The sequence below is a fragment of the Mus caroli genome, unplaced genomic scaffold (genome assembly GCF_978045245.1).
Source record: "Mus caroli unplaced genomic scaffold, Mus_caroli_1 scaffold_3, whole genome shotgun sequence".
Taxonomy (NCBI): domain Eukaryota; kingdom Metazoa; phylum Chordata; class Mammalia; order Rodentia; family Muridae; genus Mus; species Mus caroli.
In genome coordinates, this window is record NW_028227258.1 from 37,275,054 (window position 1) to 37,295,000 (window position 19,947).

The following is a 19,947-nucleotide window of genomic DNA, read 5'->3' on the forward strand; positions in this document are numbered from 1 at the left end:
ACCACCCTCAAATTTGGCAGCATGAGACATTACCAATGAAAAAAGGAAAAGACTATTACTGAAGTGTAACTAGTGATCAAGCCACAGTGTAAAATTCTCTCAGACCAGCTGGATTAAGCTTTTCCAGCGGAAAGCCCTCAGTCTTAGAGCCTCAAGTCCCCTAATGATCACACCACACACACATTCTCGTTCATTCACTTTATTTTTACAGCACTGCAAAAATGACAACCGACAACGTGGTGACTTCACAAGTACCCTGACCAGGTCTGACACCACAGACACCCGGGGCAGGTAGGTGTGTGCCTCTGCAGAGTCACATTCTTACAGAAGGATCACTGAAAATGGTTTATAATGTGGGGTGAGGAAAGGAAAGAAACCGACATTTCAGCCATTTTTAGATGACTTCACAACAAAACATAATTTACATAGTAACTCTTTTATGCTAGTATAAAAATAGTGCCAGAAACTATATATTTGTTCAGATATATTGAAAAGGCATAAGAATACAAATAGGTCATCAACAGTGGCGAGTGATGGTTCACTAGAGTTCTTAAACTGTAATAGAAATTTATATTTTTCAGCTATTTACATCACTTTCAATGACATTCAAGACATGTCTACACAGGCTTTTGATAACAATGTGGAAGGGTGAGGTAAGCTTTAATACTTCCTTCTTTGCTCTCTGTGAGAGGGCAGAAAGAGTCCAAATCTGCAGTTGAATAGTCTGAGAATTCTGATCTCTCTCTCTCTCTCTCTCTCTCTCTCTCTCTCTCTCTCTCTCTCTCTCTCTCTCTCTCTCTCTTTCTCTCTTGTTGCAATATGGAAACCTGACCTATGTCGTGGAAGATGTGACTCCTTACGTAAGGTGTTCTTTAAGCTATCAGCAAGGTAAATGGTCCACGCCAACAGGAAGCCCAAATGTTCACAGACAGATTCTTCTGTCTGTGTTTCTAGACAGAAATTTTGGATAAAAGTGCATAGTACCTATGTTACAGAAGAAGGGGAAAGTGGTGGAAAGCCCTATATACTTGCACATTGAGTTGGCGGGATGAGAAGCGATGCCCTTACTCATTCCCTGCTTGGCCCACGAGCTCCTGGGACTTCCTGCTGTGTCTCAGCATCTGAGCACTGTGCCTAACATAAGGAGAGGATTTAATAAGAAATGGGCTGATGCACAGTTGCTACTGAGTAATTAAATTCTGCCACCTTATTTGAGACAGCTGTTTACAGGAGATCGGGGAACATTGCGTCTCTTCTCATCTTAAATCAAGTTAAAGCAAAAGGCCATGCCGCTTACCTGATGAGGTTTAGGAGTGTAATCTAGTGAGAAACACAGGAAATTTGGAAATGTGATAGGTGCCAAGCCTCACACTTCGGCAGCGTTCTGAGAGTAAAGGCACTTAACTGGTAGGCAAGAATTTCTATGACTCAAGTTCCTCCAAGAAACCAATATTTCCAGTCCATTTTCATATATACTCTTGTCTCCATGTTGCTGCTAAAAGAAGTTCTTCGTTGTAATTAGCCAACCAGTGACGGAATATCATCCGACATTTTTGCTCTGAGCCAGGTCTGTGTGGAGTGAATTAACAATACGTGTTTTCCATCTAAGGAACTGAGCAAAGAAATGACGGGCGCTGTCAGGTCATTACCTCAATACCCCATTTTGCAACAGTGGTCTCAAAGGCCCATAAGAAAGCTTAAGAGCTAGCTGCTTCCTGGGGGCATGTCCCTTAACCACAGGCTTTGTCTAAACCAAACTATGTGAGTACCCTGACTGGCAAAGGCAGCTAACTCTTCTAAACGTGTAAGATCAGAAAACTTTAGACAAGTTACCAAACCACGGGGATTTTTCTGGCTGAAAGTTAAAAATGACATGATATCATATTATTTCACTATAGCCAGCCAAGAAATCTGTCAAGAGAACAGTCCAGGACAAGAACACCTTCTTGTTCGTTATGGGCACTATGGATTCATGGCAGCGTGAGAGAGGAATGATAATATAATGTGATAGATATATTCCTACTTGAGTTGACACTAGAAAGGCAATATTCACATTCAGAACAAAAAAACTATGATTTGTGTTCTTGTACCACAGATAGCATTCCATGGATGGAATGGTTTTCCTATAAAATAAAAAATTATTTGAATAAAATACCCAGCAATAAAATATCACAGTGCTTTTCCTATGTTAATGTCTAGAGTAAAACAAACCAAATGATTTCCAATCTACATACGGCTTCTGGCCTGTCACTATGTTAGACAAACCCTCCACATACAATGAACTCTTTAAGAATATTCTCAGTGACTTAAGTCAGAGGAGTGTGGAGAAGCGACTCATGTATATGACTGCATTTCAGCATAGCTGCTCGGTCACAGTGCCAGGCTTGTAGAATGTCCTCTAAGCAGGGCGTCTACACTCTGCCTAGGCGAGTGCGAGGCTGATGTGGTTACGATTAATGACAGTCTGTACCATTTACACACCAGTGCTAACGTTAGAGCAGCCGCCCAGGTTTCATCTCGATGACATGAAATAAAAATAAGATAAAATTCTGAAAAAAAAAATACAAGTATCACAACAAGAATACATTTAGTATTGGGTGACAATTCCCTGGTCTAGCCTTGACCAATACAAAACAATGCCAGTACAGCCTGCTTTGCCTTTTCATATCTGAGGAAGAACAAAGCCACAATATAATGTACATACACAGGATTAAAATGACCATGTTGAATTTTAAACAGAGAGAAAAGGAAGAGAGAAACCATCTTAACGCAGATTAATGCTAGAAACCCAGACAACATACATTACCCTCTTTGGGAGGATGTGGGGGAAGGGTGGGAATTAATAAATCAAATCCTTCTAATTCTGCCCAAACCCAAACCTTCCTGCACATCTGGAACAGATGCTCCTCCCCTAATGCAGTGGTTTGGTGTTTTTTTTTGTTTGTTTGTTTTTGGTTGTTTTGTTTTTGGTTTTGTTTTGTTTTGTTTTGTTTTGTTTGTTTGTTGACTCACTTTCTACTTCCAATACTGAACACTGTTTTGTTTGGGCAGGAAGACTCTCATACACTGTTCCTTTGAATTCATTGTCTGACCTGCCTATTGGAGACAAACCTCTGCTGCTCATAGAATTATTAATATTTTTTCCTGTCAATTTCAGTTGACAGAAGGGATAAAGACTCAACTTGCACTGGCGTATCTGTAGTCATATCTGCCTTCAGGCATGTGCCCCTGGGACCGTTTCTCTGTTGAAACTTAAAACTGTTGGATTAAGGAGATGAGAAGCAAAAGAAAAATTTTTTTAAAAATTAGGTTTTTTTGTTTGTTTTGTTTGTTTTTTGAGACAGGGTTTCTCTGTGTAGTCCTGGCTGTCCTGGAACTCACTTTATAGACCAGGCTGGCCTCAAACTCAGAAATCTGCCTGCCTCTGCCTCCCGAGTGCTGGGATTACAGAGTGAGTTCCAGGACAGCCAGGGCTACACAGAGAAACCCTGTCTCGAAAAAAAACCAACGCCCCCCAAAAAAATAGTTTTAAAAGTTTTCAGTATTTAAAAACGTGGATTGTCAGAAAGATCTTCAAGTAAAACATTTCTCTTGGCGGAGGGCTATCCAGGGCCCTCCCATGTCTCTCTTGGGACAGCTGGGGGAGGGGAATCATCTGGCCTGGGGTTTAGACGCAGTGGGGAGACTGCTTGCTGAAGAGGGCGGCTGCATGGATGGTTTGCAGCTTAAGTTTGTTCTACCACATAGATGGGATGTACTTCAAGTTCTCTCCATCCCAGAAAGAGCAGAGCAATTAGGTACCACGTTTTCTTGTTTCCCAATTCTTTAACTTGGTTAAGACACTTCTGACAAGTTTATATTAATTTCTCCCTAACACCCACTCGGTCAGCATTAATTTTCAGGATGGCTTTCAATGTCCCCGAACACATTCACTTTGCCCCTAACCCACTTTTCAGAACTATTCCTAAGGTGTTTTAAAAGAGTGGTGACTCAGAAACACAAAGGCCAGTATTTATAATCCCCGAGCATGACCAAGCTGAGTGTAGACTCGCCGTTTCCACCATCCTCATCAAACGCGTTAGAGTGGGCATGACTTGATCGCTCCACTTCAGTGGCATAACACAAAAGGATGGAAAGTAGGTAGCAATCTCTGAAACACTTCACGCTCTCCAAAGTTGTGCAAAAAATAAAATACAGCAGTGGCAAAGTGCACTCAAGTCTGCATAGTGGACTGGGAAACCAGGCCTGTGGCAGTTTGTATACGGGGAGGGGTGTGGGGCTGAGGGAGGCATCAGTCATTCCCGCTTGCCCTGGCTGCTCTCCCCGTTAAGGAGCATCTTCTCCTGCTGCTCCGCCAGGGCCTGCCATTTCTGTCTGTTCTTCCTGCAGCCATCCAGCAAGGGCAAACAGTCTTCGGATACGTGGGTCAGGGCCTAAGGAAAAGAAAAGAAACAACTAGAGAGAGGCCTCCACCACAGGCTTGCCACCAGGGCCACATTCATTGCCAGAGCACCGCCACAGCTGGAGTTCTCTTAAGTCCTAGAAACATACATAGAATGGAGTTACAGAGACAAAGTTCGTAGCTGTGATGAAAGGATGGACCATTTAGAGACTGCTGTATCCAGGGATCCATCCCATAATCAGCTTCTAAACGCTGACACCATTGCATACACTAGCAAGATCTTGCTGAAAGGACCCAAATATAGCTGTCTCTTGTGAGACGATGCCGGGGCCTAGCAAACACAGGAGTGGATGTTCACAGTCAGCTATTGAATGGATCACAGGGCTCCCAATGGAGAAGCTAGAGAAAGTACCCAAGGAGCTAAAGGGATCTGCAACCCTATTGTTGTAACAACATGATGTACTAACCAGAACCCTGGAGCTCTTGTCTCTAGCTGCATATGTATCAAAAGATGGCCTAGTCGGCCATCAATGGAAAGAGAGGCCCATTGGACTTGCAAACTTTATATGCCCCAATATAGGGGAATGCCAGGGCCAAAAGAATGGGAATGGGTGGGTAGGGAAGTGGGGGGCGCTATGGGGGACTTTTGGGATAGTATTGGAAATGTAATTGAGGAAAATATGTAATAAAAATATTAAAAAAAAAAGATTAAAAAAAAAAGAAAAATGATATATTTTTGTTTGCTTTATGGTTTAATAAAATGCCAATATTTATAAATTAAAAAAAAAAAAAAAGAATGTTTGCCAGGGATTCATTCCCCTTAGACTATCCAGCTAAGGAGGCATACTTAGTTAGGGACACAGTGAGTACAGGCATTTGAAAGTAACACCGAGGGAGCTTGATGGCGGGGTGGGGTGGGGGGGTTGGGGTGACAGGGGGCAGAAGTGATGGCTTGGCAGCTAAGAACATATACTGTTCTTCTTTGGTTCCCAGCACTCATGTTTGATGTCTCATAACTGCCTAGTGCCCCAAAGAGTCCATTGGCTCTGTCCTCTAGGAACACCTGCACCCTTTGCACCCACACAAAGACATACACATAATTAAGAATAATAATAAATCTGAAAAGTATGCAAACACTAAGCTGTGGGGGCTCGCTTCTGTAGATCTTACTCTTTCTGCAAACTGTGCCGTGAAGCTGTATCTTTTGCTTTCCCACAGAATGGCTTTATACAATGTACTTTTTTAATGCAAGATTTTTATAAAGGTTATTTTATACCAACCACAGTGCCATTTAGCTACAAGAACATTTGCTGTAGCTTTCTTTGTAATAGAGACACAACAAATGCCCAGCAATAAGCCTTAGTAATATTTTATAAGTATTTTACGGTCATTACAAATGTCTAAGGAATATGTATCTGTCACAGAACTATGAGTGTTATATCATGGATTTCAAAATCAATTTTTTCTTAAATGACATGAAGATATCTTATAGCACACACCCCAACATCAGTAGCTATCTCTGAATAGTAAGACCATGGGAGATTTTATCTTCAGTTTGCTTCCCAGGACATTCTGTTTGATCTGCAGTGGAAACACTACTTTCACAAGAAAAGTAAAACACTATTTAAGATCATATAGAATTCCCAACAGCATAATGAGTGTGCACCCAAACTGTACAACAGAGTGGAATCTAGAACGGCTCTTCTGTCAACACTATTCTTTCTGATTTCAGGGATGGGAGAAGTCGAGAGCCTTGGGGATCATCATCTGAGAAAGGCCCTTTATTCAACCAACAGAGAAGGTGTTTGTGGTACAAAGGAGGGTTGAGGGTACCTAAAATACTGCTCCCAGCCACTTCTGAGGAAGAACTTCACAAAAGAGGAAACTAGCCAAATGGACCCTGTAGTCAGTGGGGAGACAGTAGTGGAGAGGTGGACATGGGGTGGCCTTTTCCTCAGTTTCCTTTGGTGTCTTCTGTCCTACCTTCTCCTTCACCCTCATCAGCAGGCTGTATTAAAACTTTCAATGTTTTGGGTGCTTTAAATAGAAATGGCCCCCATAGGCTTAGTGACCAGGGGGTAGCACTATGTGAGAAGGATTAAGAGGTGTGGCCTTGTTGGAGGAAATGTGTCAATGAGAGTGTGCTTTGAGGTTTCAAAAGCCCAGGACCAGGACCAAGCAGCTTCTCCCCGCTTCCAACCCTCCCCTTTATTTCCCTGCCTCCCTCCTTCTCCTCCTCTGCCTGTGGATGAAGATGTAATTCTTAATTACTTCTCAGCCATTCAAGTACCTTGTTGTCTGCTTCTGGCCATGATGATAATGGACTCTGAAACTGTAAGGCAGCCCCAATTAAAAGTTTTCCTATATAAGAATTGCCTTGGTCATGGTCTCCCTTCACAGCCATAGAACACTGAATAAAGACAAAAAAACCCTAGATTCTCAATTGGGGTCTGCACTAACTATACATTTGGGGCAAATATTCTCTCTCTGTGGAAGATGGACTTTACACATTCAATTACTGAATCTGCCATGTCTGGATTGGAAAATTTTAGTTTTTGTCTGGTCTTATCCTTTTATGGTAACTCTAAGATAATTTCTCAAATAAATAAAACTGAAATCCATTTGAACTCTTTAGAAGCAAAGACACCATCTTTCTGTACTGGGGTAATAAACGTCTAAACATTGAATATTAGAAGAATCCTTTTGCTGGAAGAACAAAAGCTACCAAAAGCCAAAAGTGAAACTGGCAGAAGGTGGGAATCGGAGCCTGGATTCCTGTAACCTCCTCCTTTAAAAAAGTCCTCAGAAAAATGTCCTTGATGTATCTAAGTCATAATATGACAGTGGGGGAAAAAAAAAGAGTCGGGTGACTATCTTTTTGTACTTAAGCTAAAATGAAACTTGAGCAGATTATGCTAACACAGAGTATGCAGGAACCATCCCCTGGAGAACAGCACGTGCCTCTTAGCATCCCCTGAATTAATATGTCAGTGTCCAGCACACCCTAGGCGCTCCACAGATATTTATACATAGAATGAGTCAATGCCTTTGTGAAATAGCAAATACACATTGTACCCCTTGTTCTGTACAGACATCGGATTTGTCAGCGAAAAAGAAACAATAACAGTGATAATGGTTTTTTTTTTTTACTTAGAAGCAAAACACATCTAGTGTCAATCTCTTTGATGCACTTCAGATTCAATCCATAACATAATCTAACTTTAGCAATCTAGTATTTCTAGTATTTTCTCTGTAAATACCTCATACAGCTGCAAGCAGATGGCATCTATGAACCCAACTTGCATACTTGGGATTTTGTTTTTCTTCTCTCTGTTCATTAGATCCTGAAAATACACACAAATGGATCTACATTTATTCAAAGTACACAGGAAAGATTGTCTGTAAAGAGATGAATCGGTAGTTAGCTTAAGGGGTGCAAACATATGTAAATACATACATACATATACTTATATACATGCATACATATACATATATATACATGTATATGTATATATTTCCAACCCTACAAAGAATAGGAAGTAACTAAAACATAAATGGTTTGAGAAGAATCCTTCTCTCCCATTTGAGATGCATACATTTATATTAAAAGGCTGCTATGCAAACACTCTTAAAGTCACTGTTCCCTTATGGAAATTTATCCCCACAGAATAGTAAGGAAGATCAATGGAGCTGTTTATCACTGTGCTGTTTGTAATGATGAACATGACAAATATTACAGCAAAGGAAGTGAATTAAGTTGTGGCTGCATTTATTTCATGTCATTATGATCCATATACGCCTAAGATCCTATTAGAATAAAAGTGCATTATTATATTAAAGTGGAGAAAACAAACCACAAGAAAATATGGGGCACGGTGTGTAAGCAAAGTTCGTCTTCCTAGCTTGCTTTTGGAATCAGTGTGTATACTTCTAAAAAGAGAAAGTATTACGTAGTAAGCTGGAGGAAAAGTGTCATAGAAGTGTTACGAAGCGGTATACACTTTAGCCAAGGGTGGTCACATGCTTGTCACACCAGCACTAAGAGTCTGAGGCCAAAGCATTGATGATGGAGAGCTGACTGATGCTCAGTAAGAACCTGTCTCTAAAACAAGCATCTAATTTAAAAATGTCGTGAAGAGTTCCTACCAACAAAGCAGTGGACTTACAGCCGGCTCCATGTTCAGTTCTTTTCTCTCTCTGTCTCCTTGGTCAAAGAATTCAGCTGCCACGAGTTCTGCTATCTGAAACACACAGGAGACTGAGTGTTACGGGGTAAAGCAGATCATCCTTCCAGACAGAGTTTGGATGAAGATAATGAAATGTAGCGAACCCCCTGTTCCCATCATATTAGCAGCATCAGGATGAGACAGTAATGAGAAACAGAAACAATGCTGCATTTGCTTTAACCACAAAATCCCAATCCCATGATCCTCTGTAACCAAGAAAAAGAAATGTGCTTCAGTTTTGTCAGACAATGACAAGACTGTGCCCACCTGTATGAATAACCAGCCACCAACTTATCGAGCAACCATTGTTTTTTATTTTAAAAATAGCGAAGAATTCCTTAAGAATCTTATACAATGTGTTTTGATCCTATCTACCCTCCACTCCTTCCCTAACTCCTCCCAGATCCACCCCCTCCTCCCCAGTTCCTGTCTTCTTTTTTTAATTTTTGAATTTATAAATATAATTACAGCATTTTCCTCTCCTGTCTCCTCCTTCTAAGCGTCTCTACATATCCTCCCTTGCTTGTATTCAAATTCACAACCTTTTTTCCCATTGTTAATAATGTGCTGTGTGTGTGTGTGTGTGTGCATAATGTTGTTCCACCTATAGGGTTGCAGACCCCTTTGGTATTGGACAATCAACTGGTGTGCTGGAGAGGATGGTTTCTCCTTCCTCCACCATTCTTTAGTTCTCTGTGATCTTTGCATGTCTATTGGCACCATCCTTGTTCAGCTAACATTTGGGCAGTCAGGTTGGTTGATGAGACTTTATGGATATAGCTTCTGGCAGTCCTAGGAGTCAAAGGTCACAGCAAACTTCGTGTCTTAAGCACCTGTTTATAAAGGGTGTGTGAAAACCACCACCAGATACTGTATTGAAACTGGTGGACAGGTCTTTAAAGTTTCTTGTAATCTCTCTTTTGACCTTGTCTTGTAATTTCTGTTGTTGATGAATATTGGTTTGTTTATCTTACAATTTCTCAGAGTCTGGGTTCTGTAGACCACATTCTTTTCTCTTTTTTTTCTTCAATTTTTTATTAGATATTTTCTTCATTTACATTTCAAATGCTATCCCCCAACCCTGCTCCCCTACCCACCCACTCCCACTTCTTGGCCCTGGCGTTCCCCTGTACTGGGGTATATAAAGTTTGCAAGACGTAAGGGCCTCTCTTCCCAATGAGGCCAACTAGGCCATCTTCTGCTACATATGCAGCTAGAGACACGAGCTCCAGGGGTACTGGTTAGTTCATATTGTTGTTCCACCTATAGGGTTGCAGACCCCTTCAGCTCCTTGGGTACTTTCTCTAGCTCCTCCATTGGGGGCCCTGTGTTCTATCCAATAGATGGCTGTGAGCATCCACTTCTGTATTTGCCAGGCACTGGCCTAGCCTCACACGAGACAGCTGTATCAGGTGTAGACCACATTCTTATGATGTCACTTAAGAGTTTCTCGAGGCTCAGCTAGAGTGACATCTCATTTTCTTCTCAGCCCATCTCTTAGGCATGATACTGCGGACTTCTGGTAGTGGCTGATTATATGATGTCTGCCCTTCTTTTTGTGATACTGGTAATAATTGCTGGTGTTTTCTGGAGTCCATTTATTTAGGGGTTTTCACAAGGGTGACAGTTAAAGCCAACACTTCTTTTTTTTTTAAGGGATTATCTTTTTTAATACTACTTTTTCTTTACTTTTTATTAGATATTTTCTTCATTTACATTTCAAATGCTATCCCGAAAGTCCCCTATTACTCCCTACCCTGCTCCCCAACCCACCCACTCCCGCTTCTTGGCCCCGGCATTCCCCTGTACTGGGGCATATGATCTTCACATGACCAAGGGCCTAATGTGAAGCCCACATTTTCAGAATGGCAATTCTAACCATATAGAAGATAGCTGAGGTGCAGAGAAACAGAACTCTCCTCTCTGACTTAACTACTCACCTGCTAACGGGTCCCCAAAGCATCACTATCTGCCACTGTCACCTGAAGTGCCATCAGGTCTGCAGATCATATGATCCAAGTGGTAAAGCAGCCTGCACAGCAGCCTGGACCTGTTGAAGAGCCTTCTCCTGTTCCAGACCCCACTTGAAGCTAGCAGCTTACCTTGTCACTTAGCATATGGGCCAAAGTCACACACCTAAGTGAGGAATATGCTGTCTCCAGAATCTAAATAGGCCTAGTAAATGTTGTACTTATTTCTTAGCAGCAGGAGGGGCCAGTGCAACAACTTATCCTTCACCTTAGAAGGCATATCTCTCCATGCCTCATAATACTGGACTCCTAGAAATTTCACTGAAGTAGGTCTTTGGATTTTGATTGGATTCATTTCCCATCCTCTGATATGCATATGTGCTACCAATAAATCTAAAGTGGTTGCTACCTCCTGCTCTTTACCCAGCCAGCAGAATGTCAACAATAGAGTGGATCACTGGTGATATTTTCTGGAAGAGACAGATGATCAAGGTCTTGATATATTTTTTTTTTTAATTTCATGAGCATTGGTGTATGTCTGCATGAGGATGTTGGAATTGGAGTTACAGATAGTTGTGAGCTACCATGTGGGTGGTAGGAATCGAACTCAGGTCCTCTGGAAGAGCAACCAGTGCTCTTAACCACTGATCTATCTCTTTAGTCTGTGACACTTTTTAAAAAACAACAACAACCCAAAAACTGTGTGAGTTTCCATATTAAACCTTGAACCTCCACTCACTGGACCTATATCAATAATCTCAACCTGATCTAATTTATGTTTCTTCCACCATTATCCCATACCCATTAAATCCATTCCCACATATATTCTCCAGACTTCTGGAGAAGTGAATTAGCAAACTCATTAAGCTCGTCTGTGGTATAGTGTATCTCCTCATGGAGTACACTTTCTATATCCCCTATAGGAGCCTATAGGCTCTATAGGTCTAGAGGCAACTATTGGTAGGCCCTGAGAGACATCAATATTGTCTTGCCTGGCATCTCCTACAAAGAAAGTCACTGCTGGTTCAGTAGGCAAAGAAGGATTAATTCCCCCAGGCAATGGCAGAAAGGGCAATATTTTTGCAGGAGGTCGGGATAAGGATACATCCTCTGCTAGGGGTGACAAGACTGCTTCCTCTGGTGAGAAACCCCTCAGAATCCGAGGGCTCAGAGTCCGCAGCCTCAGTAGGGACTTCCTACACACTGCTTTCCCAAGCTGTAGAAGCCAATTTCCTACCAATCAAAGCCCTTCCTGAACTGATAACACCTTCTGAGGTTGGGACTTGAATTTTCATTGTGATCCAGCCATTCTTATAATGAGGGATTCGGTTTGATTTTTCTAAAAGTTGAGCTCTATGGCTGCTGGAGAGAAGGCTCTCTGCCAGGGCACACTTAGAAGCCTTTAAACTGTTTATACACATCTGCCATTGCACCACAGAGTTCATGGTTTTCCACTGTCACTGTATACTGAGACACCAGAAGTCGGTTAATTTTTATCAGGAAGCTCAATTTTTTTTTCTTTTGTGACTAAATCCAGAGGTGTTAGAAGCAACCACATGGCACCGTTATTTTCCTTATTTTTCTACAAATTGTGAAAAGTTTTATGCACGGAGTCAGTAAATTCCTTGCTCTTCCCCAGTAGGCCAATCAGAGTAAGGAAATGTATTTATCTCAGCACATTCCTCAAATACTTCACACCGTGGACTTTCAGTGCTCTGCAAACTTCTAGGAGGCTCCAGCGACTGTAGGTACCAGCAAACTGGAAAGACTGCTCCAGAAAAAATTTTAAAAATTCATCCTTATACTTTATTTTCTATAGAGCCACTCCTGGTACCACAATCTATACTAGTCAGGTTTTCTTGAAGAAATGGAGCTGATGGAATATATGTGTGTGTGTGTGTGTGTGTGTGTGTGTGTTACATTTAAATGGCATTTATTAGAGTGGCTTTCAGACAGGCTGTAGCACAAATAGTCTAACAGTGGCAGCTTTCCAAGAATCCTTGTTCAGTTCACAAGGCTGATCTTTGGTCTGTGTTGGAATATTGAAGAAGTAAGTTGCAATGCCAGTGAACGGAAGCCTCAGCAGTAGGAGAGATGAACTTGCCAGCCAGAGTAATGGGCATGCCGGCCAAAAGGCAAAAGCTTCCTTTTCCCATGTCCTGCTCTCTGGTCTGCCCCCAGAAGGGACAGTCCAGATTCACAGTTGCTTTCTGACATCAAATGATTCAAGCGTAGGGTAAACCTTCCAACCTCAAATGACCGGATTGAGAGAATCCTTAAAGGTGTGCCCAGCTCTTTAGGATTTAGTTGACTCTAGGTGCAGCCAAGTTGACAGTCAAGGCTAGCCATCACATACAGAGTTTGAGTCTGGCTAACTTTTCTATGTCATGTTTTTAATTTTAAAATATTTATTATAAAAGTTTTAATTATAAGAAGTCTTTTTATCATGATTTTGTTTTAAAAGTAGGTCTATAGATTTGGGCAATTGCTGTTTCAAGACTTGGGAAAGAGTGCTTGCCTAACATGTTCAAGGCCTGGATTTCATGTTGGGCACCAAAAATTAATCAAATTAATTAATGAATTAATTAATTAATTAATGCTTTTTATTTAAAGATTATTAATTTATTTTTTATGTGTGCATTGTGTGCAGTGGGTATAAACTCCTGGAACTAGAGTTAGAGACAGTTCTGAGCTGCCTGATATATGTTCTAGGATGAAACCCAGTCTCTAAAAGTGTCTTAACTGCCAAGCTATCTCTCCTGTCTAGAAATTACAGTATTAATATCACCAAAAATAAATTAGTCTTTCTCAGAGTATTGATGTTGTTTTTATCTAAACTGAGTATATCTATTTTTACTTCCATACTCAATTTGTTTTAAGATTTCCATGTATTTGTCTATCTATCTATCTATCTATCTATCTATCTATCTATCTATCTAACTATGTGTCTGCATGCATGTGCTAAGATGTACATCTTGAGGTCAGAATATAACTTTTAAGAAGTAAAAAAAAAATCCCACAGATTTAAGAAATTTATGTCTACTAAAACAGTTCTACAGAAGGTACTATAAGGAATATTTAAGTGTGAAGATAAAATTAAACACTCTCAAATGGATGCAAGGAATAAATGTTCAAGTAGAGTTAACCAAAAGAGGCATTAAAAAGCTACACCATAACAAAATAATAGGAATAAATAAACTCTGTTTACTAATAACTTGAAATTAATAATCTTGGTTCCTCAATAAAAAGGCACAACACAAAGTAAGAGATTGGATTAGAGAAAAGTAGCCCTTCTTTACATTGCCTTTGAGAAACACTCCTCACTATCAAGGATATCACCATGCGGGGAGGGATGGAAAAACTTAGTCCAAACAAATAGAACTAAGAAACGAGCGGGCATAGACTTCAAACCAAGACTAGTCAGAAAAGCTAAGGCTTCATATGTACTAAAGGAAAAATTTACCAAGAGGATATTACAATTCTAAACATTTACATGCCAAACACATGGAAATCTAACTTCATAAAAGAATCATTACTAGAGTTAACATCACAGGTTGACCCAGGACAGTGACAGTGGGTGATTTTAATACACTGAAATTAAAACAGAGCAGCTTTAGAGTCAAATGATATTGTGATGGTTTGAATATGTTTGGCCCTGGGAGTGGCACTATTTGGAGATGTGGCCTTATTGGAGTAGGTGTGCCCTTGTTGGAGGAAGTGTGGAACTGTGGGTGTGGGCTCCTTGTCCTAGCTGCCTGGAAGCCAGTCTTCTAGCTGCCTTCAGATGAAGATGTAGAACTCTCAGCTCCTCCTGCACCATGCCTGCCTGGATGCTGCCATGCTCCTGCTTTGATGATAAAGGACCAAACCTCTGAACTTGTAAGCCAGCCCCAATTGAATGTTGTCCTCATAAGGGTTGCCTTGGCCATGGTGTCTGTTCACAGCAGTAAAACCCTAATTAAGACAGACATCATCAATCAGGAAGAGACATTTATAGAACATTAGTCCCAAACACCAACATGTACATGTTCTTCACAGCAGCCCATGGAACTTTCTCCAAAGCCGACCACACATTAAGACACTCAGTATGTCTTTTAAAATATAGCTAAAATTAAATGGCATCCTTCATCTTGTTTGATCATAAAATAATAAAGCTATAGATCAACAAAATGGGAAATAGTATTCAAACTCACGGAAACTAAAAACACACCACTGAATGACAATTAGGTCAAGGAGGAATCAAAGGAAACTGAAAACTTCCTACAACTGAATGCAAAGGCAAATGCAATATACTGAAGTCCATGGGAAACCACAAGTGCAGAGCCAAGTAAGTTTACAGCATTAAATGTCTACAGAGAAAACAAACAGAACTCAAACCAAATAAACAAACATACAGGAAAAAAAACAGACATTTCATATCAACAACTTAATTATGCACCTGAAAATTTTAGAAAAAAATAACAATAGCACCAAAAAGAGTGGGAAGAAATGAGGATGAGATGAATGAAATAAAATGAAATAATGAAATGAAAGACTTTGAAATAGAATACAAGGAATCAGTGGGATGAAGAGTTGGTTCTAAAAACAAACAAACAAAAACTCAACACATGATAAACCTTTAGCCAAATTAACCCAAAACCCAAGAGGATCAAATGCATGAAATTAGAGAATAAGGGGCTAAAGCTATGACTGAGTGGTTAAGAGCACCAGCTGCTCTTGCAGAGAATGCATTTGGTTCCCAGCACCCACGTGATGGCTAAGAGCCACCTGCAATGCCAGTTCCAAAAGATCTAAGACCCTCTTCTGATTCCAGGGTCACCGGGGAAGCACATGGTATATGTATACCAGCAAATCACTCAGACACATAAAATAATTCTAATTTTAAAGTAGAAAAAAACAATTAAAAATGAAAAGGGAGACAACAAACACTGAGAAAATTCAGAGAATCCTAAGCCTATACTTAAATAGGTTATAACATCCAATGAGATAAGAGTAGTAATTAAAAAAGAAAAATCTCCCAACTAAAAGAAGACCCGAGCTATATGGATTTAGAAAAGGATTCTACCATATACTCAAAGAAGAACAGACAGTAATACTCTCAAATTATTCTGTAAAATATAAACTGAAATTTTTTCCATTTTTTAAATAAAGCCAGTATTACTTTGATACCAACACCAAACAAACACTTGACCACAGCAACAAATTATATATGATGAACATAGATGTAAAAAACTCTCAATAAAATGCTTGCAAACCCAATTCAAAAACACATAAAAAGATTATCCACCACGAACAAGCTAGTTTCATCCAAATGATGCAGGGACAGTTTGGCATACATTAATGAATGAATGTAATCCACCATGGAAGTAGACTCGAGTATAGAAACCACATGGACATCTTATTTGCACAAAAGGCCTTTAACAAATTATAATATACCTTCATAAACATGTCTCGAAGAAGCTAGAGATAGGAGGAACATAAACAATACAATAAAGCCAACTGACAGCAAACCCGCAGCCAACATCATTCTAAATAGAGAGAAGCTCAAGGCATTTCCACTAAAATTAGGAATACGACAAGGATATCTGCTTTCTTCACTTCCATCAAACACAGTGCCTGAGGTCTTAAGTAGAGCAATAAGACAGAAGGGGGAGGAGACGGAAACGGGAATGTAAATGAGAAAGGAAGAAGCTAAAGAATTTTTATTTACAGATGATGTGCTTCCATACATGGAAAAGCCTAATGGCCCTAGCGGAAAACTCTTATAATTGATGAATACATTCAGCAAACTAGCAGTATACAAAATTAACACACAAAATCAGTACTTTCCCTTCATACAAACAGTGAACATACCAAGAAAGAAATGAGTGAAATACTTACATAATAAAAATCTTAAGACACTGAATAAAGAAAGAAATAGAGAGGCCCATTGGACTTGCAAACTTTATATGCCCCAATATAGGGGAATGCCAGGGCCAAAAGAATGGGAATGGGTGGGTAGGGAAGTGGGGGGCGCTATGGGGGACTTTTGGGATAGCATTGGAAATGTAACTGAGGAAAATATGTAATAAAAATATTAAAAATTAAAAAAAAAGAAATGGAAGCCGATATCAGAAGATAGCACTCATGAATTGGTAGGATTAATATTGGGGGAATGGCCACCTACCAAAAGAAGTCAATAGATGGAACACAATCTCCATCAAAATTCCAACAGTATTCTTCACAGAAATTTGAAAAAAATAAACTTCATATGGAAGCAAAACAAAACAAAAACCTCAGCATAGTTAAAGTTATCTTAAACAACCCAAGAACTGCAAAGGTGTCCCCATTCCTGATTTTAAGTTATGATTTGATGGGGTGTGGGTCAGGATCCACCCCAAGCTGGCCACTGAACCTGGCAGTGTTTCTCACTTCCTCCTGGTTTTAGAGGCATGGAAGAATAAGAATTCTAAGGGTGATCAACGCTGCTTCTTGAGACAAACACCAGTGCCCCTGAGACATCATACTCTTCACTACAGCTGAAGTGGCAGAGGTGGTAGCAACGGCCATGTATGCATTTTGTATGAAGCAGTGTCACTTAATCATTAAAGCACGCGATGAGTTATGTGCCTCTGTCTTATACATAAAGGAATTAAAGTCTATTTATTTCCAAAGATACCTTTAAATGAAGAGGTTTTTTTTTTTTCTGACTTTGACATTTTAGTTTGGCTTTGATCACCACTGAGCAACCTACCCGTTGTTGAATAGGCCAGGGTTTAGTAATCGCAGAGAGGTCGCAGGCTGTCATCAGCATTGCTCTGTTAAGGGAGAAAGAAACCCCCAAATCTTGTGAATATTTATCCTCAGTAAGTTGTTACTGGTTATAAAAAAGAGTTCAATTAAAACCTGCTTAACAAGAGAACACCCAAAATTTGAAGACCAAAGAACAAACAGCATTTATTTGGCTGTTGTGCCTGCGATGCATAGCCTCCCTGTTTTGGTTGCTCTGGGAGTTGCTGAAGTTGGTCCTTGCGGGTAAATCTTGCCTGCTATCATTGGTTTTTCCACATTGATAATGAGATGAAATCATTCGGGTTTATCAGAAGGATAACATCACACATCTTAATGAGAACAGTCCTGGATTATGGTGGGTCACCTGAATTCACTTACCACCTGCAGGGCTTTCTATGTGACAACTTTTGCATGGTAGGGCAGTATATGCCGGAGAGTCTTTTTCTGTTATGTGGTTAGCCTTTCTCTGGTGATAGCAGTGGGAACTACCCAGTCCCTTGGCTATAACAATGTGTCTTGGAATAAAACAACACAGAGGTAAAAATTACCTTTGGGGGTGGGCGGGGAGGTTCTCATATATTTTGAGAGGATCTCGAATTTTCTATGTAGCCAAGATGACCTTCAGTTTCTGATCCATGACCAAAGTTCTGGGATTACAGGTGTGCCCATCATACCTGTTTTATGCACTTTTAGGGATTTGAACCCAAGCTTTGTGGACATGACAAAAGCCTTCTAGCAGCTGAGCCTACATCCCTAAGCCCAATGTATGACTGCAGTACAGTCTTTACCCGGAATCATATTCAAAGGCCTAATGGTCCCTTTATGTTCTTTAAAGACATAAGCAAAAAGGCTATTCCTGCAAAACAAACAATTGAGGTAAAAAAGTATCCTTTGTTCCTCTAGAGATACTCCTCCTGAAGCCCAGGCTCTACCTGCTCAAGGCTAATGTTGTCGAGATCTCTACAATACTAACTCTACCACAGGATTGAGCCATTTGGAGGTGTTTTTAATTATGGGTGGAACCCACTGTCACAATGGATTTCAGCTGTGCTTGCTGGTATAGCCTGCCTACCAAAGGTGACAAAACATAGGACCTTGATTACAAACTTCTCTGTGACAGAGAAAACTAGCTCAAACTTGGAGCTTTGTGACATTTCTCTTTGTTATTATTGAGTGCATACTAGTCACAGGAGCAGGCCTGTGCATGTCTAAGGCACTATTCTGAAAGATCAGTTGATGTTAAGGAAATCATGACTATATAGAATAGGCAGCCCCATGTTTGTATGTTGTTTCCTTTTAATTTGCATATTTGCTTTGCAGACTAAGCAATCTCAATCTATTTTTTAAAAAAATGTCGACATTGGCATTGTAGCAACATTATCTGTAATCTGCAGGACCATTAGCTATTGACTGTCATTTTGTTGTGTTTTATTTTATTGTTTAAGACAGTGCCTCAGAGTTTATATCTCTGGGTGGCATTGAACTTGTGATAATCATTTTCCTTCATCCTTCCAAGTGCAGGGACTATTGTGCCTTCCTGGTTCTGTTTTCCTGATACAAGTTATTGCCAAGGTAAAGACAGAGGCAAGTAGCAGAAGAGCTATCATCTGCAGCTAGAAGAAAGGAATTTGTGTACTGAGGTGGAAACATGGTCCCCTTGGCGGGTCCACTGGAAAGCACTGCTGTGCTGTGGCCCAAGAGCAGTAACGTTAGCAGCCACCATCTTGTTCTCATAGCCTATAGGATGTTAATTTTTCCTTTTCCATCCCAAAGAATGGGAGACATGAAGCAAAACACTAATCTTGAGCCACTTCCTTATAGTGTCCATCAGTCAGTCTTCAACAAGGCAACTGTCAGTTTCCTTCCTTGCCAATGACCACATTCAGCTTTTCATATCCCACTTGGGAGCAGTCGACAACCTCGAAAGTCATTATCCATAACAAATGATCCCAACTAATGACTGCTCAGAGAAAATTAACCAGGCAGCCAAGCTTTTGTAGACAGTAAAGCCAACTTACAGAAACAACTCCTTTTGAAGAGGATCTTCAAAACTGAATTGATTTTTTCGTATAAGTTCAAAAAATTCTCCTCGTCTCCTTTAAAAAAAAAATTAGGAAAACATGAGTGATTCCAGTGAGTCCTCCTGCTCTTCTCCCCTTGATCTACAAGACTCATGGAGCACATAATGAGGAAAATCTCTGTTGTCCCCATCTCAGAACCCAACATCAAAGCCTCACCCACACTCAGCGTCCTGCCTTCACGATCCTGGCTTACTTACAATGGAAACTTTTTAAAAAATGTCACATTGTTTGTAACTCCAGATCAAAAATAATGGCAATTTCAACTCAGGGATATTTCTTATTTAAATATTTTAGTTATTTAATTAATTTTTAAATTATTTAATTATATAACTTATTTTTGAAACATGGAATAGTGTGAGTTAAAATGTGTTGGCAAGAATAATTTAAGATCTCCGAAGCACATGGGGGTAAGAGGGTCAAAGGTCTCTAATTCAGCCACATCTTGCTGCAGATTAAAAGGAGGCCAGTGAAGATGAGACATGCTTTGAAAGCAAGGA

General features: G+C 40.2%; 1 protein-coding gene across 2 annotated transcripts in view; it reads right to left on the bottom strand.

Annotated features, from left to right (window-relative positions):
• Positions 1-739: 739 nt before the first annotated feature.
• The window catches only part of Pde5a (phosphodiesterase 5A), a 136,142-nt gene continuing 116,934 nt past the window's right edge, over positions 740-19,947 (bottom strand). For both annotated transcript variants that reach the window (XM_021157938.3, XM_021157939.3), the window contains exons 17-21: positions 19,388-19,465; positions 17,332-17,395; positions 8,569-8,643; positions 7,663-7,746; positions 740-4,433 (exon numbers count right to left, since the gene is read on the bottom strand). In XM_021157938.3, coding sequence (XP_021013597.1) covers positions 4,296-4,433; positions 7,663-7,746; positions 8,569-8,643; positions 17,332-17,395; positions 19,388-19,465 — 439 coding nt within the window. In that variant the 3' untranslated portion in view covers positions 740-4,295. The remainder of the gene's footprint in view (positions 4,434-7,662; positions 7,747-8,568; positions 8,644-17,331; positions 17,396-19,387; positions 19,466-19,947) is intronic.